The following is a 24,162-nucleotide window of genomic DNA, read 5'->3' on the forward strand; positions in this document are numbered from 1 at the left end:
TTCACAGAGTCACACATGGTAGGTAAGGTGTAGAGGTGGAGGGTTGGGGGTAAAGGAGGAGTGACAGCTTGTGAGGGGAATGATCTTGGTTGGGCCAGCTATTGGTCATGCTAGCCTTGGAAAATCCACCCTTTTTACTCACCCACTTGTTATTTCTTCATCTACTCACCAAATATTTGTTGAGAACCTTGGTTTCAGGCACTAGAAATAAAATTCTGAGCATAAGTGGCAAAGTCGCTGTTCTTGTGAAGTTTAAAATCTCATGGGGGAAGACAGACAAGCATCAAATAACCTCCGAGTACAGACCAACAGTGACATCAGCTACCTGCTGTGAAGAGGAAGGCCAGGTGCTCTGTGGGTGGCACATGGCCTGTTTTGAGCCCTCAAAAAAGGGGCTCGGATGTTGCCCAGGGCACAGCATCTTTTGGAGTTGCCCGGCTGTCTGTGGATGAAGGAAGGCCTCTGAGGACCTTAGTGGAGGCCCCCATGGCCCCCAGTGATTTTCAGATGACAAGTCCTTCATGTGTCAGGGCACATCCCCAAATCTGCAAAGCATTGAGCCCTTTTGCTCATTCGGCTGGTGGGAAGGCCAGCCTGAACCCTGCATGGTTGATTTTTTTTTTTTTTTTTAACACTGGGCAGCTGATTTATACTTTCACCCTTTGGCTGTTTCTGTGAAGGAGGAGTTTTAAACATATCCCCAGAATGGCCTCGTGGGTACACCATGGTTTCCTCCAAGAACACTCAGAGGGGTAGGAAAGGCAGAGGTGGGAAGCGTACACAGGCCGCGAGCAGAAAAGGCAGAATATTCATTCCTAAGTTCGGTCTAAAGCCCATGGTTGACAACTTTCAAGAGATCTCATACTGCATGTTGTGCTGTTTTTGAAATGGGACTGAGAAGACCGAAAAGCAATCCTACAAAATGTTACCCGTGTTTATCTCAAGGGTGGGATCATCAGGGAGTTTCAGTTTCGTTGTTCTTAATTTCTTGCAAATACTCTATTTTCGTGTACTACTGTGGCAAGTAGAAGATAAACAGCAAACGTGATCTTTTCCAAGTGGCGTCTGTTTGGGAGCAGACATACCCTGAGGAGATGTTTCCCTGCCGGTAGCTTCTTTGAGGCGAGTTACTGTGAATCTCAACCGTGAAGCCCAGCTCAGGGTGTGGGGACAGCAGCCTCTGTGAATCTCAACCTCGAAGCCCAGCTCAGGGTGTGGGGACAGCAGCCTCCCCCAGTAAGAGCAGCGGGCGGCAGGGATGGAGAAGGCGCCTATGTCAAGAGATCCGAGGGGCTTCAGGGAACATTCGAGGGAGAAGGCAGTGAGGCTCAGCCGTGCACACTCTGAAGCCTCCACGTGTGTCAGGTAGTGGGGTGGGGTAGGGCAGGCCTTCCAAAATGACACTTTTGTTTTCAATTAAACATTATCTGCACTGTCCATGGGGCAGAGCTGTGATGCCCAGTGTGTGGATGGGGCTTGACTGTGAGGGCCTCAGACACCAAGCCTGCAGATTCCCGAAAAATCTCTGGTTCAAAATTACCAAAGCCTTCTGGGTCAGGCTCTGGAAGTCAGTCAGGCTCCGGAAGTCAAGTTCCGGAAGTCAGTAAGGCCTCGGAAGTCCAGTCCTGGAAATTGGCCTTGCAATCATTAGGTGGAGATATTCTTTGTTCTGTGCTCAGGTTTGTCATCCCTTAAATTCAAAGGAGATAGAAGCTGCAAATACTTGTCAGAGTTTAGGTGTGATCAGAAAGGAATTTTAAGAAACAGTTATTATGTTTCAGACAGCAGCAGCCTCCCTCATGATGCGGGAAGGCAATGTGGGAGGGAAACCCTCTGGGGGCCTGATTCAGCTTGGCAAGTGTAAGAGAGCACCCGATGAACTTCTCGTAGGTATCCAGAAAAGAGCAGACCCAAATCCAGACAGAATCTTCTTTTCATGTTGGTGGATGGTTGTGGGGAGGAGTGGGCACATGCGTCCAGTCATAGGCATTTCAGAGATTAAAAATGCAGGAGCAGAGGAGGAAAATTGGAGAGATTTTAAACATCAGGAAATGTCTGCATGGGCTATTATATAGTCTTTGGAGGAGGTGGAGAGAGTCCCCGCGCGACCCCTTCGCTGCTACAAGCCAGTTTCATCGTAAAGGGACTTGATAGCAGCCAAGGGGAGGAGTATTTACAGGTCCCGCATTGGTCGAGAGGCGGAGGCCAGCAGGATGCAGCTTTCTTTCTGGGCCTTGCGTTTCACAGTGAGGATTTTAACACTAATCCTGGTAAAGCCTGCATATCAGCGGGGAGTCAGGGTAAAACAATCGAAAATGTGGCCCTTCCCATTGAATAACCTGTGACCTCACAGCAATTGAACTATTGGCTGCCATCACTGCAAGTTAATAACCTATTTTATAGAATGGAGCCTACAGACTCTGTTTTAAATGGCTGTGTTTTTTTTTTTTTCTTTCTTTCTTTCTTTTTTTTTTTTCTTGAACAACATTCCTGCAGAATTCCCTGGAGTGAGACTCAGGACAATATTAAATCCAATGAATCACGCAGCTTTCAGGAGGGCAGGGCAGCACGCTGCAGAGCAGCACTGAATGATGGCTCGGCCTGGCGTCCCTGGTGGCAGCAGTGGCCGCACCAGGCACCGTGTTCTCATTCAACAAAGACCCAGGTTAGTGAGCAAGATGCCTGTGCCAAATCTCCCGTCCCTCTTTTTCAAGTTTCTGGATGTGTAATTCTTTTTTGCAGCATTCAGTTCTGCAAGGAGCCTAGTGAATGCTTCCATCAGTGGACTATGCAAAGCATCTGGACAAGCAGTTGCCTCATGGTCTGTATACAATTCATTAATTTGAAAATTACTCCCCGTGACTGTACCTTGCTCTCAGGTCAGACTCAACTAACTCCAGGGAGTCTCATGGTCGGGGCAGGGTACACAGGCCTGGATGGGTTTACTTTGACTGTGCTGTGCTTGCCTGGGCCTGATCAACACCTACCCTCCAGCCCCTGGGGAATTCTGCTCTGCTCCTTACCACCTATTGGCTTGCTTGTGTGAGAGCCCTAAAGGCCATGCTCCCAAAAGTGGGCCTTGAAGACTGGGCTGGCCAAGGGGCCTGGTGCTCCAGAAACTTACTAGAGCACTCAGCTCCATCTACATCCTTTGGAGTGGTAAGTTGCTCATAGGACTTATGACTGTGCTCATTGGATGTAGTCAGAATGTCTAGTATGTCTGCCCAACTGGATGAGGACCCTGGGGGAAGGAACAGAAGCTTTAAGGCCTTGATACTCCCAGGATAGTTCAAACACAGGCAAGGCCAGCGGCATTGTTGCGGATTTGTTAGAATTGCACAATCTCTGGCCTCACCCAGACTTATGAATCAGAATCTGCATTTAACTAGGTGATTTCTGAGAAGTGCTGCTTTTTAAAACTCATCTAAGTTGGGCAGAGTTAAGCATCCCTGCCCCTGATTTGTAGTGTGTGGCTGCAGTGGGTGCATCCTTGCCTCGCCCTGGTTTGCCGACTTCCTATGGAGGGGATACGGCCTACACAGCCCATTTCTCAAATGCCCATTTCTCCAAACGCTCTCCCAGCTGTGACTCATTTGTGTGTCAGGTCTTCGAGTGATGACTCAATACTGAGAAACCCCTTCATGAAGTGTGTCCTTGTAGTCTGATGATGCCACATGCAGTGCTGATGGGACTGATTCATCAGTGATGTGGGGAGATTAATCCCACTCAGCCCTTTGTGGGAAGCACTCAAGTTGGCTTCACAGAGCTTTGTGTTGACAGAGCTAAGTCTCTCCTCTCCAAATGCCTGTTGGGAAGTGCAGGTAGCGCAGATGCAGCCTGGGTGTGTCCTCTGGGTGGGACTAGATCCTTCATGGGAGGACTGAGGAATGTGAACCTGGGGCCTGGATTGTCATCGGTGTCACTGCTTCTGAGTGCTTCCATTTCAGTGTACCCAGGATTCATCTCCTAGTCTGGCAGTGAAGGAGCCTGCCATGTTTTGGTTTGATGCCTTGCCACCTCTGCATGTGTGAAGAAGAGAACACTACAGTGACAAATAAGGTGAAAAATGGCTTCCAAGAACTTAATTCAAAGAAGGGTAACAGGTCCCCTTCCATAAGCTGGTTTCTCTGTGAACACCATCCATTCATTGTTGACTTCACTGGGTTCACGTGTGATGCAGGGCAATGGGATCTGGACATGACTGTGGGAGATGAAAGACAAAGACAGACTGTTCCAATGGTGACAAGAACTCTGTGTGTGTGTGTGTGTGTGTGTGTGTAAGAATAGTCTCCATTATAGTATTTTTCTCTGCGACACACATATGGAGGCTGTGGTGTAAGAGTTACACCTCTGTCATTCCTCCACTTTGTTCCAGGGAGCCCAGCCATCTGCACTCAGGTCCTCAGGTGGATTTGCCCTTCGGTCACCAGGCTGCACTGTGAGTTCTGAATCCCTGGCTCCCCAGCCGGACTCTTCAGTGCACAGCTGCCACAGGCAACCTGGACAAATCCAGCCAGGCAGACAGAGCAAGGCTCACCTCGTCAAGGACTTTGCAGCCGCCTTAACTTTGAGTCTCCTTGCTTCTGTCAGGAGGTGCCACAACCTTAGACGTAGCTCTTGTTGGTGTTAATTATTTCCTTTTCATTTCCAGCTGGCACAGAGCTTTAGCACCTTAAGTTGCTCAATTTGATCTCTGCACTCAGGAACAAGGTAATTAAGTCAGCCACAATATAAGAAAACTCATCTGCCTCGACTTGTTGCCCGTCTTCAGACAGTGCTCCATCCTAAATCATCTGATAATGTAAGAGGCTTGGTGCAGTTTTCTACTTGACTGAGGGTTAGTTCATTAGGTCACAATCAGTAATTGATTCTCAGTGTGTCTCTGCTGGTTTTATTACAGTAATGAGGACTGTCGTTTTTTTCATCTCCTCTAATACGTTACCCAAACCATCAGCTTCTCAGTTTGGTGTCAGGATGACTTTGACAGGTTGTTAGCAACTATATGATGTACAGAACATCACAGAAATATCTCAAACTGTGTTGCTGTGTACCACACAGAGCCTTAGGTGGTCCCGAAATAAGTGAAAGCACTTGCAAGGAAAAAGTTACAGCAGCAATTGAAAATATGACTACAGGCTTGATGTCCTAATGAAGAAGTTCTTTTCACTGTTGGATCTGTTTCGACTCGCAGGGCAGATTTCGCAGGGTTGGGTGGCATCTGCAGCTCTCCTCCGGAATATCCCTGAGCAGAAAAAGGAAGAGTGCCCCTCAAGAGCAAAGCAGACATTGTCACTGCAAAAAGTTACACGTTCTTCATTCTCTCTGTGGAGCTCCTTTTAAAAAGTGAGCAATAATCTGCTCTCTCTAAGCAATCTGATTTCCTCTTAATTTCTTTTTATCTTGAGCAGGGAAAATCCATGGTATGAAGGCCGTGAGAGAGAAACGTGGTGTCATTTATTCTGCTTCTGCTGTGTTTCTGGATGACTTCAAACGTAGAAAGCTGCAAGAGACAAAAGGGGGAAAAAGCATTTTGTTTTTTTGATAGATATAATCAAAATATTACAATAAAATTGACCATTTGTTTTTATCTAATGAACACATTTTAAAATTTAATTTTTTCCCCCAAGATTTTGGAGTGTTTGGAGGCTAAAGATTATACTCACCAGAGCAAGTACTATTTGATGGTAACAGGAATTTTGAGTTCAGAATAGCTAGGAAGCCTGGAATAATTCTCTGAGAATGAAACACCAAAGGCCACAAAGACAGTCATGTAGGATGCACTGGCTTCTCGAAGCCCTTACTAGCCTTGCATAAAGGATGATAGATAGAAGTTGAGTATATGTGAACTCTGAAATAAACTCTTTCTGAACCTTTTCAAAAAGAAGCAGCACCAGAATAGTAGACCAGTCATAATGTTCCCCTGAAAACCAGAAGCCATGAGACCACTGGGCAAAGAACAAAGAGCTCAGGGGTTTGGCCTGACAGCCTCAAGAATGTTCTTTGTTACATGGTGGACACGGCTAACCGTTTTGCTGTCTAACTCATGAATGATGATCCTTGGTAGATGAGACTGTGAGATGTGTCCAAAGTTAGATTCACATGCATTGAGAAAAACATTTCTCCTACCCTGAGATTGCAGTGGAGGGACAGAGGCCTGGAGACAGCTCAGGGTGGCTTTGCCTCACTGACATTGTGGGTGACATTGTTAGCCAGCTCCAGCGCGCTGGCATGGCATCCAGAACTGCCAATTTAGCCCATGTTTGCAGCCTGAGATTATGAAAAGCTTTTATCAACACTAAAAATAATATTTAGCAAGCCTCATCGATCCTTCTTTAAATAAAGCACCTATTTTAGGTGAGGTTAGAAATTTTATTCATAGGATTAATTTCATCCCAGAAACTGCTATGCAATGTCTGACAAAAGATCTTTTTATAAATTCAACGTTGGAAAATAAGTCATAATCCCATCTGCTCCCTTCATTTCTCTCTACTCTATAGGAGGCATGCAGCAATACAAGGTCTCCTGCAGGCCGAGACAGGTAGAACAGATATTAATAAATCACCAGCAAATATATAGATGAAGGTGACAGTGGCTATAAGAAATCAAATCATTACACTTGTTCTGCTGCTACACACTGAGGGACTAGTTCTTGGCATAGAACATGGACCCCAGAATATCTAAATTTCCAAATGTCCCCCAAGACTTCCTGAGTTTCCAGGATCAACACTGTTCTGACCTCTGACCTTCAACAGATGAAGCCCAAATTCTCCAACAGAGGGCAAGTACATGTGAAAACAAACAAGGTTTAGAAAGATTCTCAATCTCTGTATTCTGAGTTTTCACAATAGTTGAGTGTGGGCAACCTTGTTAAAAATAAAAAAAGAAGGAAAGAAAGGAAGGAAGAAAATACTGGTGAATTTAAAGCAGACCCTTAAATAAAACAATCAATTGCTATATAAAACCTGAGTTGAGCAAGATTTCTATTTGCCAGTCCTTAATTAGGTTTTGAAAGAAAGGGAATCCCTCCACCAAGTACTAAGAATATTTTGCTGCCTGCTGCTTTTTCTGGCAGAATCTTCCTGGTTTATGGAAAGAGTGCTATTCTGACATTGGATGCTGCTGAGAACTGGGCAACAGTCTTAGTGAGGTGACCATCATCTGAGGAGGTATGAGGTTTGGAAGCATCACTGGGCCCTGGACACATAGGCTCCCATGTTGCTCTGACATGAAACATTGACCAAATGTCCTGGCCTCCCTGTGCCTTGAGTCACAGTAAAGCTAGTCTCCTGACGATAGTGATGAGTGTTGCATGTGGGTCCCAGAGGCCAGGCTGTGAGTGCTGAGTCTCAGGAAGACTCCCCATAGGTTTACAGAACCCCCACTCCTAGTAAAATACTTGATCGAACACACTTGCTGGATTTCTCTGATCAGTATCCATTTTTCTTTCTCCTTCCCCCTCCCCTAGTCTCATTGCTGTTCATTGTACCTTGAATTTCCCCTTGCCTGTATTTTCATTCAAATCCAAACTCTTATTTGAATCCAATGCAGTCTGACCTTTGGGTCTATATATAGCCTCTTGTCTGTGAACTTTTGGTACAAATGCATCCTCTCCTCTTCTTGGACTTCCTGTGTTCTGATTATGAGACACTCAAAAACATGCCGGCAGTCGCTGAGGTCCAGGCTCCAGGCCTCCACACTGATGCTCCTGAGCTCCCCCTACCTGGGTGTTCCTTGGGCATCCCAAGGATGCTTCCTGAAGAAAGTCTAAGGTGGAATCCAACAGTCCCTCTCCTAGAGACGCTTCCTTTACTCCCCATTTGAGCCTCCAGAGCCCTAGCCCATGCCAGATGTTCAGCTGCCAACCTTTCTGTCTCCGCACTAAACCCAGTCCATCTCCAGGCTTTACTACTGTGAATTCTAAATGTCTTTGATTTTGTCTGCTTTTATTTTCTCCTGATCACCCCCTGTGAAATTACCTACCTAAACCCGTGGTCTCTGGCTTGTATCTGGAGAAGACACATAACTATCATCCTGCCTCTAATCTTGCCTCCTTCAGTAACCTCCCATTTTGCTTCTGAACTCTTCTTTCCAGAGCAGAGATCCAATGTCTGTACTTAAACCCTTTAATGATTCCCATTGCTCTTAGGATGAAACAGGACACATAAGGCCATTCGTGGTCTGGTATGATCTGCTTCCCTCCAAATCAATTTCTCAGCATCCCCTGCCTCTCTTCTCCACTTCCCCCACCTTGCAATTTTCATTCCAGCCAGACCGAACAGGTTCTATGTCCCAGTCTCTAGAATATGACTGGTGCCTCTTGTCTCAGGATCTCTGTATAAGGGCCATCCTTGCTTGACTTAGGATGCCTTCCTTCTCCTAAGTCTCATGAGTGCAAACACCTTGTCTACTTCAACACATGATCTGCGTTGCCTAGAACAGGGATGAATAAATTGTAGACACCTCAAATATGTTTAATAAATTAATCAAATAAATGACATATAGGCATTCAAATGAGTGCTGTGCCCTTCATAGTATTTATCTTAGAAAACAATAGCAAAAACAAAAAAACAAAGAACAACTATTTATTTTGCAAAGAAACAAACTCCTGATTTGTACTTGCTTAGGATGATGATGCCTAGGAGTCTCTCTCTCTCTCTCTCTCTCTCTCATTCTCGTGCGCACGCGCGCGCACACACACACAGAGTCATTATCTAGCATGGCTATCCATGTTGTTTCCCAAGATGAGTTCCAAGTTACTATAGATTATAGACATAAAATTTATTATCAAAGGATAAAAATAAATATTTTTTGTCCCCAAGGAAATGTAAAGAATGTGCCTTGGTCGCAAAAAGTGTTTTCATGTAAATGCAAAATTACTCCTCTATTTATTGTGCACTTACTACATGCCAAGTACTGTGCTAGGGACTGGAACTGCACTAAAGAATAAAAAATAACTCCTGCCCCATTGACTGCTGTAAAGATGCCTCAACATGCCTGCCGGGTTCCTACTTGAGAGGAACCCACTCCACATATCAGAGGAGGAAGGAAGAGGGAGGAGCACTGGGGGAGGGGAAAGATGGGTCAAGGAGAAGAGAGCCCTGAATTACCTCTGAGGCCCAGGGGCTTTCTGGAGAACTACAGTGGCTAAGGAGAATGTATTCAGTTGCCTTCCCTGTGGTAGGAATGGAAAACCTCCTCCAACTCATCCGCATCATCCAAACCCTCAGCTCTCACTAAGAATGGAGGATGTTTTTTACTGTTGTTTTGTATCTGTTTTTGAAGAGAGAATAAGAGGATCGGGGAGAGTGGGCATTTGGCAAACAAAAACCTGGTGGTCTGATGCTTCACCCTGGGTGGTTTTGGACCTTTTGAACGTACCACATAATTGGCTTTGGTATTTTGCGTTTCTCTCTCAGGGATGAGTGACACGAGCAAAAAAGAGCGGGAAAGTTCATCTTGGTTTTTGAATTCTGAGAGCCTAGAATTCAGAGAACACAAAATATTCAGTTTATAAAATGTGTTTGTAAGAATGGCTGACAATTAACAGTCATGCACCCGATCCTGACAAGATCAAGATTCCCTGGGACTTTCAGATAGGGAAAGAGGAGTGCACAAATACTCCCTCTTCTGTTAGTGGGTTCCTAATGGAAGAGACACTGAGCTCTGTCATCCTTCTCCTGCACCATGAACACCTCATACGGAGCTAACAAAAACACCAGAAAGGATTGGGGAATCTGGGCATAGAGAGAGACTCCTTTGCCACGTAAGTCTCCATGGAAGCACCAAGAGCCCACAGTGACAGTGGATATAGGGATCTCAAGCAGAGGGGACTTAACAGCTGCCTGGAGCTTCCCATAGCCAAGCAGTGATCAGCAGTGGCAGAACAATTCTCTGTGTTCTCTGTGTGGAGATGGGTGAGAGCTTGCAGAGCAAGAGTGGGGCTAAAGGGTCCCTGATCCAGTGACTGGCTCCCCAGCCAGAGGGAGAGGTCTCTGCTGCTGGGAGTCTCTGCTGATGTCAGAATGGATGGCCCCGACTTGTGACAACATCTGTGGTCCTGGGGAAGATGAGCATCCCGACTTGCCTGGGAGTGTGCTCCCACCACCAGGCGGAACCAGCATGTGAGATGATAGTGAAGCTCTTAGCTGCACACAAAACAAACGTCCTTACTCACAGAGATCACCGCCACTAACAACTCTGAGGGTTCTTTTCTTCAGTGGACACACACAGACTCAACTAAAATTATATAAGATGTATCTAATCATCCATCAATCATCTGCTTATTTATCTATAATATCTATCATTTGTCTACAACTTTATTCACTTGAGGTAGCAAAGACATCTCTTCATCTACGTACAGCTCTGTCTCATTCTCTTTAGTAGCTACATAATATTCAGCTTAATGGTGGCACTACAATTTATTTAACCATTCCCCTATTGATGGAAATTTGGTTGTTTACAGATTTTAATGAGAAGATGGCATTCCATTTTATGAACTTATCATAATTCATGAAAGCATCTCTTACTGGTAGATATTAGGCTGCAGGCGATGTTTACTGTTACAGTACTCAATCAAAATCCCTGTACATATACCTTTATAATGTTTTTATTTTATTTTTTGTTAGATCCATAAAAGTGAAATGGCATGGCCAAAGGGTATGCAAATATATTTTATTCGATGATTCCAAATTGCCCCCAAAGTGTTTGTAGCAGTTGGTTGTTCCTGCCAACAATTATGAAGCTGCCTATTTTCTCACAGCCTCGACAGCAATCAATGTTAACGATATATGACATGTTGACAATCAGATTTGGCAAAAACTATTTTGTTGTTATTCACTTCCTTATTCCTTTTATCAATACAGTGATTGAGCATCTTTTCACAGATTTATTTGCTGTGTGTACTTCTTTTTTGACTATACATATTCTTTATCGCTTTAGGGTATTGTCTGTCATTTTCTTCCAATAAGTTGGATTTCTCTGAATATGGGATATTAATAGTCAGTTGTAAATGTTTTCCCTCCCTTGTTTGTCACTTAAGTTTTAATTTTGTTTAGTCTGGTTTTTATTGGGAAAAAGTTTATAAAATTTGGTAAGTCCCTTCTTTCCTTTTGTTTACTCTCACTGCAAGGCTACATACAGAAATGTTGCCCCATCTTTTCTTCCAGTATTCTTTGGATTTTATTTTTACATTTAGGTCTTTGATTTAACATACATGTATTTTTGTTGATAATATAAGGTAGGGATCTTCATCTCACTTTTTCCAAATGCATAGTCAGTTGTTCTCATTCAACATATTTAAAAAACTATACTTTTTGCTAATTTTAAATGCTGATTTTATCATAGATTAGAGAGCCTTGTGTACTTAACTTGGTGTCTGTGCTGCTTTTTTTGTTCCATTGGTGGATTTGTCTGGTGTCAAACACTTACTTATATTTTCATCATCCTTGCTGTAAGTTGGGAGGCTTTTCAACCCCTGGAGTTTCTGGGAGGCAGAAACGACATGTTGGTTCTTCTGTTCCACAGAGGACAGAGCACACTGCTGAACACAGAGCTTCCTTTAGGAGAAAATTTGGATTTTCACACATTCAGGAAGAAATTATTAAACTAAGTAGCTAAAACCCAAGGTAATAAAATCACTGTTAATGGGCAGGAAGGCCTCCCCAGAATTTAAATTCTTCCTGGTGCTCCTCCTGTGCATTTACATGCAGATAGCATCCTCCCAGGGCAGGGAGAAGCACCTCTAGGAGAGCCTTAGTTTACCTTCCAGCTTCTAGGGTGCACGGCCTTTCCAGTTACCATCTCAAGCAAGGGAGCACCTGCCTCAGGAAGGGCAGCTCCCGTTAAATCTTCAGATGTTAAAGGGCAGTGGGAAATGTCACATTCTCCCAGCAAGAGAGTAGAGAGAATGGGTAGGTGTAAATCTCAGGCAGCTGATTGTTGGAATCCATAAGCCCTACCTTGTAAATAATTCACTTCAGTGCAGAAAATCTGCATATGAGCATGAAATGTCATTTATAACTCATAGGATATTGGCTTGGCTGGGAACAACTTTCCAGCCGACTCATTAAGTGCTGCTAAGGAAGAGAGAATATAGCTGATGTAGAATAAACTCCCTATAGTAAGCCTGTGACTGTACAGACTAGTTAGCAGTATTCAAACTGAAAATAAAACTCAAGACTATGCCTGCGTAATCACTCAACTCTCCGTAAGCTCAGTGGCTCTCCAGGGTTAGCTTGGCTCTACCTCATTTCCCAAGGTGCTTCCGGGCCTGCCCTTCACTGAAACCCGGAGCAGACCAGCAGAAATGTTGGCCGCGGTGCTTTCTCGCGAAGTGATGCGTGCTTACTGGCTGCAAAGAGAATATATAATGTTCCAATTAAGAACTTATCACCCTGAAATTCTGGAATCTCACATAGATGACTTGTGGAGAAACAAGATGGTCTTTGTAATGAGCTCCTTTTCTCTCTTTATTAAATATTGATTGACTATGGAAGAAATTCAATTTCCAAATAGAGTTTAAGTCTTATTCCTAGGGTATTTGGTAGTAAGTTTTTTATTTTTTTTGTTTGCTTGTTTCAGTTTTGATATGAGGACTGTGAACATCTCCAGAACAGGAGACATTTGGAAGAGCTTGTGCCCACTGGTATCTGAAACTTGGCTGCTCATGTGAGTGGGTGCTTTATTTTTATTTTTATTTTTCCGAGTGAGGCTGGGTATGTTGAAAACACAAAAAGCCTACAGTGGGAGAAAGAAGGAGTTTTTTACCTGTGGAAGGAAAAATAAAATTAATATGCCTTCCAGTTTAAATATAAGCCTCTGAAAACGTTTCCAGCCAATTGTACACCTATCTGTTGGTACACAGAGACCTTAACTAAGCACAACTGGAATCACTCTAGAAAAAAACTCAAAGAAGGGCTGAGATTTCTTGGCCTTCTTCCCAAGAGAGTTATTTACTAAAAGACCAGGAGGGATTCATTATGAAATGGTTTACCTATTAGAAGGTCCCACGTCACTGGCTCTCAGAGGTGATTAGAGATTTGCAGGCTCTCACTGACGAAACGCTCATCCTGTCTCAAGGAGCGACCTCAGATAGAAGGAGGTCGCTGCAGTATACATGGTTCACTCTGTCTATCTATGTGGCCCTGTGCTCTCTCACGGATGGATATTAATTTCATCTGGCCTAATTTCCTTTTTACAAAGTAATTTGATAGCTACCCAGCATGCGCACTCTCCTAGGTGTCTACAGATTGATTGCTTGATGAATGTTCTATTTTTTTTTTTAACTGTTAAGGTTATCGTTTACCCACTTTCAAAATATGTAGTATTTTTTTTAACTGCTAAGGTTATCATTTACCTCTTTTCGAAATATGCTGTTTGCCCTTTTCCAGTCTTCAGAAACCCCTTGTATCCTGCTATGATTCTTCAGCAACACCGTCACATGGAAAAGAACCAACAATGTGAAGAAACGAATATGGTGTTCATTTTGAAAATGAAAAAGGAAATAATTACAGTTACTATTTACAGTGTTTGGCTTTTCAAGCTTCATGCTACAAGCAGCTAACTCTGTCAAACAATTAATTTTGTTTAAAATAAATAGGTTTATGTATTTAAGGTCATGTTTCAGAAGTAAAACCTGAACTATGGTTTTTATTGAGTTATAAAATTAGTTGGGGAAAAGGTAATGCATCTAAAACAACTCTTGAGATCTGCCGTGTGGAATTTTAAGTATCAATGTAAATTAAAAGCAGATTCACAGAGAATTCTACGAAACCAAGTTCCCTATTAAGTTGAGGGTGCCAGATTGGATCATTTCTCAGGTTTCTCATGGCTTTTAAATACAATAAGTAAAAACCCAGTGAATTATCAAAGAGATCTGTGACTGGTATGACTTTAGTGTTCCAGTGTGATTTGAGCATATACATCACTGACTGATTTTTTTTAGTGGTCAAAAATACAATTGACAATGTGCCAACAAAATTTTTCTCAAATCATGCCATATATCATTGGTTTAGCAGAGGTTACAATTCATAGCAATAAGTTTTGTGCCTTTTATTCTGAATTTCACAGTCTTTTAAGAAAGCATCTTGACTGATAATTGGCTGAAAGACCATAAACAAAATCAATGAAAATTAATATCAGTGAAAACAAATCCAGTCAAGGTGGTGGCCATTGGAATAACAGGAGCCCTGAAGTTAAGTTTTATTTAGCATTCTTCTTCTTTCTCACAAAGAAAAACAATAAACACATAGCAAATTAAATATGTGATCCCCAAACCAACTTTATCCAAAAATTCTTGGCTAAAAACTTGTAGATATACTTTCAAGAAGTGGAAAAATGGAAGAAAATGATTTCCTTAAGCTAACAAATGAGAAACTAGTTAATATGGGGCCTTATCCTTTCTGTGGCTGGTGGCTCTCTCTGGTTGCAGATTGTGTGCACGGGGAAGGACAATGCCTCTTTCGTGTTATGAGGGGACATGAGCCACTGTGGGAAGGAGAGAACTCAGTATTACCTGCTGTTAACTAGATGAAGCAAAAGTTGTTTTAATTAGGGTGGTTCTCCCAGTTCCCTTGCCCCAATCCCAGCATCCATCTACTGGTAAAATAGGGCTAGGCACCATTGAAGAATGTAGGATGGAGCTTCCCATAAGCTGAAAGTAGTCAAACTTAGGGTCAGGGATTGACTGATGATGGGAGAAACTGGACTCGCCTTGCTGCTGGAGTATTGCATTGAGAGAGAGCAGGTACTTAGCCACCCTTCTGTTTCAAAGCTGGAACTACTTGGGTTGTATCATGTTTGCATTTTAATAGTCTACCAGCTAATAGGCCTCTAGCCTTGAAGAAGTCAAGAAGGAAAAGGAGAAAGGTGGGACTTCTTAATGCTGCTAAAGTCTTTATTCCAGTTATAAAGAGGTGGAATTGGTGGATTTAATTATTGTTGAAATATATGTCGTTGCATCTTCACTACAAAATCAGGGTCTCTGTCTCTCTTTTTTAAAATTTAAAGTGGTCTTCAACATGCAACAATCATTAGAGAGCAACTCTGTGCATCATTTGGAGACAGTAAGGATCTTTAAATAATTTCGTTTGAATAAAATATACTTAGATCTGTACTGCTTGATTAAATGATGTTTTAATATTGCAAAAGGGCCATCAGGAGGCATTTGCTTGAGTGGAAACCTGGGCGCTTCCTCACTGGGCTGAGGAGTAAGTGATTAAAGAAAGTCACTGGAGCATTGGGTCTCAATTCTTTCTTTACTTCTATGCTTGTCCTACGTTTGAAGCCAAGGAGTTGCTTGGGGATATTATCTGGGCATTAACACAATAAAACCAAGTTGGAGATGATGGAGCAAAAAGAAATATTGGGAGCTTTCCTGGGCCCTTTTTCCAGGATCCTCCAGTTTTAGGATCCTCTGGCCCTGCCTGGAGATCCACTGGTCTGGGGATCCACAGGTATTTGTGATATTCCACAAATGCCACCACTGCTAGTAGTGAGAGAGAAGTACTTCCACAGGAAAACTAGAAGCCAGTGAGCCATTCTTAATGGGAACCCTAAGAGCATGAACAATATTCTTCTCCTAATTAGGATTTCATAACGTGTGAAGTGCATGGAGGCACCTGGACTTCTCTAGAGTCTGAATTTGGAGATTATTTTGTTCTATTTGGGTTGATCGTGAAGCAGTTTTCCTGTAAATGTGACTAACTTAAGTAAGACAAATACAAAACAAAAACCAGCTTTAGGTCCCATGAGGAACTTCCAGAAATATCTAAAGTCTGTAGTCACTAAAGAACAAGTATAATTCCTGATGGCAATGCTTCCTACAGCATTCTGTGTAAACCTGGAACCCCAAGATATTAACAGGTTATTTTTAAGAAAGGAGGTTTTATTAATTTGGGAAACACTTGATAAAATGAAGTGCACAGGGACAGTATTTTGGGGGCAGTGAAACCAGATCCATTCCCCTCTATGATTCTGAGCTGCAGGCTCTCCTATGGCTCCCACCATGAGATATGGGTCCGGCTGGCAGGACCTCTGCTATAGCCACAAGTCAGGAGTGGAGGGAGCTGAGGAGGTAGCGTGTGCAAGGTCTCTGTGGTCAGGGAGGGTCAGAAAAAATGGAAGATCTCATCCTAGTGTTTCTCTCACGTGGAGCTCTGTGGGGTCAGGGTGGGGAGCATGACAAGAATATCAAAATAGTGTAAGATACCCAAGAACTTTGGGACTAGATGCCCAACTTCCATGTGTAGCTTGGGGAAGGCTGCAGGCCTGTAGGAGAAGACTTTGTTCAACTCAGCTCCATGTCCAGAAGAAAGTAAAATTGTAAGATGAGTGGGACTGTTTCACATTTTTACAAACCTCTATAATGCCCAGCTTAATAGAAGGCAACTGGGTTTTTTTATCTGCTTCTGCACTGAGTCTTTCAAAATGCCTAACCTTATTCAGGCTCTGGAAAACCCCATTGCACATAATACTAATGTCTTAGTATTATCATGCCAGTAATTTTGAGCTTTTGGATCCCTGAAAACACCTCAGGGACTCCCGGGCTACACTTTGAGAATCAATATGATGTGACTGGAGTTGAGACAAAGAGAAAACAGAGCCTTCACAACTGGACAGCCAGAGTCCGGACTCCTTGGGGGACCGGCTTGACCCCCAGTAGTCCAGCCAAAGCCGCCCACCCAGCAGGGCCACTGGCCCAGAAGTCAGCATAACAACTGTGTAAGAGAGGCCAGTGGGCATTCATAGGGTTCTGTGGGAGGCTGAGACCCCTTATTCCTGAGACGGGGGCACCGTGGAGAGGGATATGGGGAAGCAGGGAGATAGGAATTTGACTCAATGGGCACCTCAAAGATTGTGTCATCTGAGTCACTGAACATCTTCGGCAGGGCTTTGCATCAACTGAACATTTAACCCCCAGTTTGTTGTTTTTTTTTTTTAATTGAAAGAAACTGAGCTGGCGCACTTTAAAAAACAGACTGACAGTTCTTCAAAATATTAAATAGAGTTATCATACAACATAGCAGTTCTGGTCATAGAGACATACCCAAGAGAAGTAAAAACATATGTCCACACAAAAACTTATACTCAAGTGTTCAGAGCAACATTACTCATAATAGTCAAAATGTGGAAATGATCCAAATGTTCATCAAGTGATGAATGGATAAACAAAATTTGATAAATCCATAGAGTGGAATATTAGTCAGCCACAAAAAGGAGTGAAGGCAGACACATGCTGCAACAAAGAAGAACTGGAAAACATTATACTTAGTGAGAGCCAGTCACAAAATACCACATGTTGGGTGATTCAATTTATCTGAAATGTCCAGAATATGTAAAGTCATAGAAACAGGGTGTGGTTGTCATGGTATGTAGTGATGGGGAGGAAGGAGTGGCTGCTGATGGGCATGAGATTTCTTTATGGGGTTATAAAAATATTCTAAAATTAGTTATGGTAAAGGTTTCACAATTCTGTGAGTATATTAAAAACCACTGAATTGGACACTTAAGGCTACATTTTATAGTAAGTAAATTATATCTCTATATGTTATTTAGAAACATTTTGTCCTTAATTTATCATAACAGGACTTGAAAATTCAGTAAAAGACTTGAGTTCTCACTAATAGAGCTCAATAATTTTTACTGTGAGATCAGATCAGTTATGAAAATTAAAATGCTGTATTAAAAATAATGCTACACTTCTCTTGCAAATCCCCCCCCCCATATTAATCAATCTTTTTACCTACAGGACTTCCCAGAGGTTTTACACATATGTCATTATGTCCGGTGAGGGTTCAAGGTTGAAGTGTTTCCAAAAACAGCTGCTCCTTGCACCTTTGCAATCTCAGAGTATTTTGTGTGGCTCTCTTAGTGTCCTAGAGAAATCAGTTAGAGAGGTTGTCCTTTTAACTTTAAGAGTAAAAAGAGGCTTTCCTGATTTATATGGAAGGAGAAAAACCTTGGAAATAGAGTTAGGAGATAAATGTGTTTCTATAGAACAGAAACATTTAATTTAAAGGGACCTGAAGAGGAAGGCAGCCCCAGTGACCCTTCCTGGGGTGAGAGCTGTGCCAGGTGCGATCACACCACACCCCCTCATCTTTCCAACCAGGTCGTGAGGCCAGCAGGATGTCCCATGTAACACAAAGAGATTTGGAGAAGTCACTTTGCTTATGGGCAAACAACGATAAGGTGATGAGATGGGGCTCTGGCCTCAGGGGTGTCTCATAGTTCCTGTGCCCTTTTCTTTAAACTTTACGACCAGAAAATATGGAGCCCATAGCACTGACTCAAGCCCATTTCAGGAAAGAATAGTGAATTAATAAATTACTTGTGCTGTGTTCACCTCTGTTTTGATTGGCTGGAGTATTTCTACTGTGATAAGTGAAATTTACCCATCATCCTTAAATTTCAAGTGTACGAGACATAAAAGTCCAAATTTCTTTTTACTAATGGCCTTAATGAGCAAAGGCACTGTCATTTTAGTGACCCATTTTTGGAATGGAGGAGGAACACAATCAGTTTGTTAGTTGTTGTCTATAATTGTTTTATCCTTTAGTTTTCAAATCTACTACTCAGATTGAACTGTTCTTTGCAACGCGTTGCTTCAAGAATGTTTGACCATTTTCTCTTCTTCATCCAAAAAATGACCATTTTCTCTTCTTCATACAAAAAAGAAGACCACCCATAGTTGTAATCTGACACTTCTAGCTATTCAGTTATGACTTCTCTGAATGTACAGATATCATTTCTGATCAACCAAGATAAACCATATTATAGTATTAATCCACTGACACTTAAAAATAAGTAGCAAATACAATCAACAAGATTCTTATTTAGTGGCTACACTTTATTAGGGATGTCCATGTCAGGACTAAAAATGGAATATTTACTTTTCCTTCCTTGACCTGAAACTTTATGAATTATTTTATGATTACACATACAAGTAGAGGCAATATTATATAGAAATCTGATGAATAATATACGGTTTATGTAATTAACTCAGAGGAGGGAGGATTTATTTCCGTTATTAAGGGGGTATGTTTAGGATACAGCACTTGGGAGTTTCACACTAATAATGTCCTTGCATGGGGTGGAGGATCACTCTTCCTTCAATTGATAGGGCTGTTGAAATCCCTGAAAACTTCAGAAGCATCCCAGTGCACTTGCTATCCTGTCTGCCTGATGCCTGTATCACTCCAAGTCCTGTGCATAGTAATGGACTTTTAAAATCATTGTGACAAGGGATGAAGTGCATGTCCCTTGTCCCAGAGCCCATATCACATTGTAGTAGATGTGTCATAGTGACAACACCCCCACCCTCCCCAATCTCAGCAGTTTATAACAATGAACATTTCTTTCTTGTTTAAAATGTCTCACTACTGTGACACTGTGTGTCTTCTCATTCCCAGACTCAGGCTAGGGAGCAGAGATCTGGGAGAACAGGCCCTTTTCATGGAAGATGAGAAGTACAAGGGGACGAACCAAAGCACACAATTGCTTTTAAAGCTTCTGCTCAGATATGCTGCACATCACACTCCTCACGCTCTTGTGGGCAAAGCAAGCCACAGGCCAAGCCTGGTAGTGGATCAGCTCCCTCAAGTCGCATGGCGATGGGCAAGTGTATCTGCTGTCACTGAGAAAAGAGAGGGGTAAATAGTTGTGACAGATGATACAAATGTGCACACCTCACCTGACACAACTCCAGTGGAACAGGCTGTCTGTTGTGCTGGAACCAATGTGAGCTTTTGGATTTTCATCGTCTGTGCATGAGAGAGATTCCGGTGGACACCAAGCTTACCCACAGCCTCCATCCAGAGATATTTGGACTTACTGAACACCCAGTCACTGCCTGCAAACAGGAGATACTGAGTTTCCAGTACATAAGAACTCTTAGATGCATGAATACCTAAGAAGAAATTAAATGTGAAGATCTGATCAGAAACATAGTGGAACCAGTGAACACTGGCCAAAAGAAAAAAAAAATCCCATTCCACTGCCTGGACAATAGCAGGAAGGAATTCCTTATAGTTTCATGCCCTGTATTGGCTTTAGAGTCATTAATGAACAGTATCTATGTTGTATGATCCATGAAGTAGTGAGAATTGTTCACACCTGAAACCATTTTCCTACTGGCACAGAAACGTTACCATCATATGATTTATTATTAAGTGTTGTTTTCCCTGTCAACATTTTGTGGTTTAACAGCGCACTTAAGTGTGAATTAGTTATCAACTGGCTTTCTTATTGAAAAGACAGACGAGGCTGCATGAAAATGCTTAGCACTTGGGTAGGAAGCAGTGGATGAAAATAGCAGAAGTAGGACCCAGAAGATGAACTCTTTTACTTTTGATTATTCAGATTATATGTAAGTTCCCATGCAGCTGAAATCTCTTCAGCAGCAAGTTAACCTCCAACCTAAGAAAGATGGAAGAAATCAAGAGTTGAGGATGGAGGGGACACGGACAGTCTCTGTATCCATGTGCTCCCTGAGGTGGGGGCCTCTGCCTCTCCCATCTTTGCACTCCTCGTGCCTACTGTGTACCTGGTGTAGACCAGCTGCCCTGAAATGTTTGAGGTGCTGTGTTACCATTGCCTCTTTTGATTTCCCACCGAGTGCCTCCTGAATCATGCACCCCATCACAGCCCTCACGCAAGGCCTGAAGACAAACCCAGCACACACCGGCCTAGTATTAATTCATAACCATCATCATGTACCTAAGATTCTACCTACCTGGATGTTGATTGATGAAATTTATAAAGTATTATAAGGACTTCAAATCGACTTACAATTATCACATATGAAATGCACAAAACCAGCTTTTAAAGCCTTCTATAATTTGTTTAAGACTGAAGAACTTTAAGACCATTACTTTTATTTATTTATTTATTTATTTATTTATTTATTTATTTATTTATTTATTTTTTGAGGGACGGAGTCTCACTCTGTCGCCCAGGCTGGAGTGCAGTGGCACAATCTTGGCTCACTGCAAGCTCTGCCTCCCGGGTTCACGCCATTCTCCTGCCTCATCCTCCCAAGTAGCTGGGACTACAAGTGCCCACCACCACGCCTGGCTAATTTTTTGTATTTTTAGTAGAGATGGGGTTTCACTGTGTTAGCCAGGATGGTCTCGGTCTCCTGACCTTGTGATCTGCCCGCCTCGGCCTCCCAAAGTGCTGAGATTACAGGTGTGAGCCACCACGCCCGGCCCTAGACCATTACTTTTAAAATGAAAAAAAAAGAAATGGAAAAAGGAAAAGGAAATAAAGAAGCAGTGGAGATCAAGACAGAGGAAGGAGATGCTACCTGCCTGCTCCCATCCATCTCCTCTTCACAGTCAGAAACACTAAGAAGAACCCTGTGCTACAGGAGAAGACGTTCCAGAAATTTTGTCTTAGGACTTTAACCTTTCTGATATATGACTGGGTCATAAACTTCCTTTTCAGAAGCGATTGATCACCCCATCACCTCTGCAAATGGGGTGTCTATAAATGCCGTCTGTTGCCGGCACATTGGCTACTGTTTCATGAATGGTTAAATTTGTTGCAACTTTTGCTTCTGTCCTGTAATGAACGAAAAGCAACTTTCTTCTAGGAGTGCAGTATCAAATTTGTCTGGGTAGGTTGAGTTTGTAGGTGTTGCAGGTGCACCTGGGCTTAAAGCATTTGGAGGCATCCTTGCATCTGTGTTAAGAGGCTCTCTCTGTAAGGGAGAGGTCATTGACTCATTGGCCTGTATACTGATGTAATGCCAAGGGGAGGGCCCAGTACCTTTTCTGAAAGGGGCAGCTCTTCCTCAGATTGGGAATTGGAATTGGGAGGTTGTCTTGGCCAGAACTGAGAAAGAAAGAGCTCTGGATTGATGTCTCATCTTAAACTTCACAGAATCTGGATTTGAGAGACAGAGCACTCACAGGAGATTGGGGCAAAAGAGTGCTTTGTAGGACCATAGCTCTGCAGTGATACTTCTCTCTTGTAACCCAAAGTTAAGGACCCATAAACTCACTGTGGTAGGTGCTTTCTTCTGCAGCAAATTCCCCTTGAGTATCCGTCCCTTTCCTGCAGAGTCTTGTTTAAATGTTCCCAGCTGTGCTATAGGGAATCAGGGAGGAGCTGTGGACACATACTGGTCCATGTAGGGGCTGCAGTGGTGACCAGTGAGAGGTCTCCTTGATGACAGCAACTCTGAGGACACAGAGCTGGTGCTATGAGACCTGGCAACTAAGTTCCCAAGGAGCTTTTCTCTTCTTTGCCAACCTTGAAGATCCGGGTATTATTTTATGAAGCCGGATGGAATCTTCCCACACATAGAGTTCTCAGGTCCAGGTATTATTTTATGAAGTCGGATGGAATCTTCCCGCACATGGAGTTCTGAGGTTTCTCAGGTTGCTTTCTGGCTCAGTGATGCTGCGTGAGAATGTTTAACCATATCTCCACTGCACAAGCTTTGGATCTGATGTCAAGAAGCTTTTGTGAATATTAAAAATGAACTGCATCTCCCTGAATCAAAATAAATACTACTATAGGCACTTCAATGGAAACAAAATCTGGGATTCTTTTTGGGCCCTAAGCAAAATGTAGAAATTCATTTTCCCATCAGACTTTTCAGTAACTTTCCTTTAACCTAATGAGACACTCCACAGGAGTCTAACATTTCTTTCACTGAATTCCAAGTGTAGGTTTCCTGAGTTGTCCATTTAATTGTTAAAGTGAGAGAGATTCTGCTGGAAGACAAGCACCATGGAACAGCAGGAGGAAAGCTGAATGGAGGTTACTTGGGAGCTACCCCAGGAAGAAGCCCTGTGCAGACCAACATCACGGGGTGGAGAGTAGCCGTGAGACATGTGTGGTGGCCTCTGGATGCTGCTGTGCTGCCTCATGGGAATTTTCATAGATCTTCCACTGTTTGTAAATGGTGCCCAATGAGCGGAAAATTAAGAGGTACTTAACACACACACGTTCACCAAATACTTGTGGCGTTATCCCCATAGTGTGTATGGCTTTTGACAAGGTGCCTGATGAAGAGAGATGCACATAGCTGTGAGTCCCAGCCTACAGAAGCTCATGATGGGTGCTCCACGGTGTTGGTGTTGAGTAAAAATGCTCAGGACAGTATGCACTGTGCTTGACGCACAGTATGACTAATAAAATACCCGTTATTATGTGAACAGTGAACATATGCACAGCATACAAATCAGTAGCCCAGTGCTGTTCTGATGGTCTTGTCCTGAGTGGTTTTTCCCATCTAGTTGGAGACAAGACTCATTCTCTAGAAAGAAGAGCAAACAATAGTGGGTCCCACCAAGGTCATGGACAAGGGAAAGGCAGAAACGTGCAGAGGGAGCAGAGACAGAGGAGGCTTGAGACCTGTGTGGAGGGACAGGAAGGGAGCTCGGAAGCCCATTTTCTAGCAGATCCCAAATTGTGAAAGTTGATAGTTGTGGAGCACACGTATGCAGATTAACATCTAGAATTGTCAGAGTTGGTGATTTAAAGAAAAGATAAAAAAAACCACTGACTAAAAATTAATCCTCAATTTCCCACAGGCCTCAAACTTCCAACTGCTAAAAGACAGTGGGGTGTAGGGGGTGGAAAGAGACCTCATCTAGGAAGGACAGCTTTGTCTATGATAGTTAAGACGGGTGCCAAGGAAGGACGAAGTTGCTCTCTGCCAACTAGACTTAGGGGGGAAAAACAACCATAATCATGTTTATTTTCATGATAATCATATGCAAATCAGGCCACTACAATGTGTAAACATGGTAATTCCTGTTTATGGATAAGTTCAACTTAAAAGTTGTGAACAAGAGCAAAAGGATATAATTTTCTAGTTTTCTAATGAGCTCAGAGTTTATGCCCAGTTATAGTTGAGCTCTGGAATGGTTTTTCTAGCTCTTCCTGTCCTTCTGTAGTTCTGGTAGAGAACCTAGGAGGACCAGAAACAGAGCAAAGGTGGTTTAAATCCTGGCTGAACCAATTGCCCTCCACATGATCTAGGATAATTGACCCAACCTTTGTAGGCCTCAGTTTCCTTTCCTACAAAATAGGCAGGATAACCAGGAGGTCAAAGTGAAGTGACAAGATGTGAACCTGCTCTGTAAGATAATAAGCACTATTTGCTGGGAAGGGATTGCGGCTTCTTAGCTGTTCTTTAAGGGTGGTTGT

General features: G+C 42.9%; 1 protein-coding gene across 1 annotated transcript; it reads right to left on the reverse strand.

The window, feature by feature from the left end:
- Positions 1 to 4,864: 4,864 nt before the first annotated feature.
- On the reverse strand, positions 4,865 to 22,262 carry SMIM21 (small integral membrane protein 21). Its single transcript, XM_063716956.1, is given in 6 exon segments — positions 4,865 to 5,500; positions 9,379 to 9,478; positions 11,428 to 11,555; positions 12,244 to 12,349; positions 13,355 to 13,490; positions 22,005 to 22,262. Coding segments are annotated over 3 exon segments (369 nt in total). The 5' UTR covers positions 22,133 to 22,262; the 3' UTR covers positions 4,865 to 5,500; positions 9,379 to 9,478; positions 11,428 to 11,555; position 12,244.
- Positions 22,263 to 24,162: the final 1,900 nt, after the last annotated feature.

Source organism: Pongo abelii, chromosome 17, assembly GCF_028885655.2.
Source record: "Pongo abelii isolate AG06213 chromosome 17, NHGRI_mPonAbe1-v2.0_pri, whole genome shotgun sequence".
NCBI lineage: Eukaryota > Metazoa > Chordata > Mammalia > Primates > Hominidae > Pongo > Pongo abelii.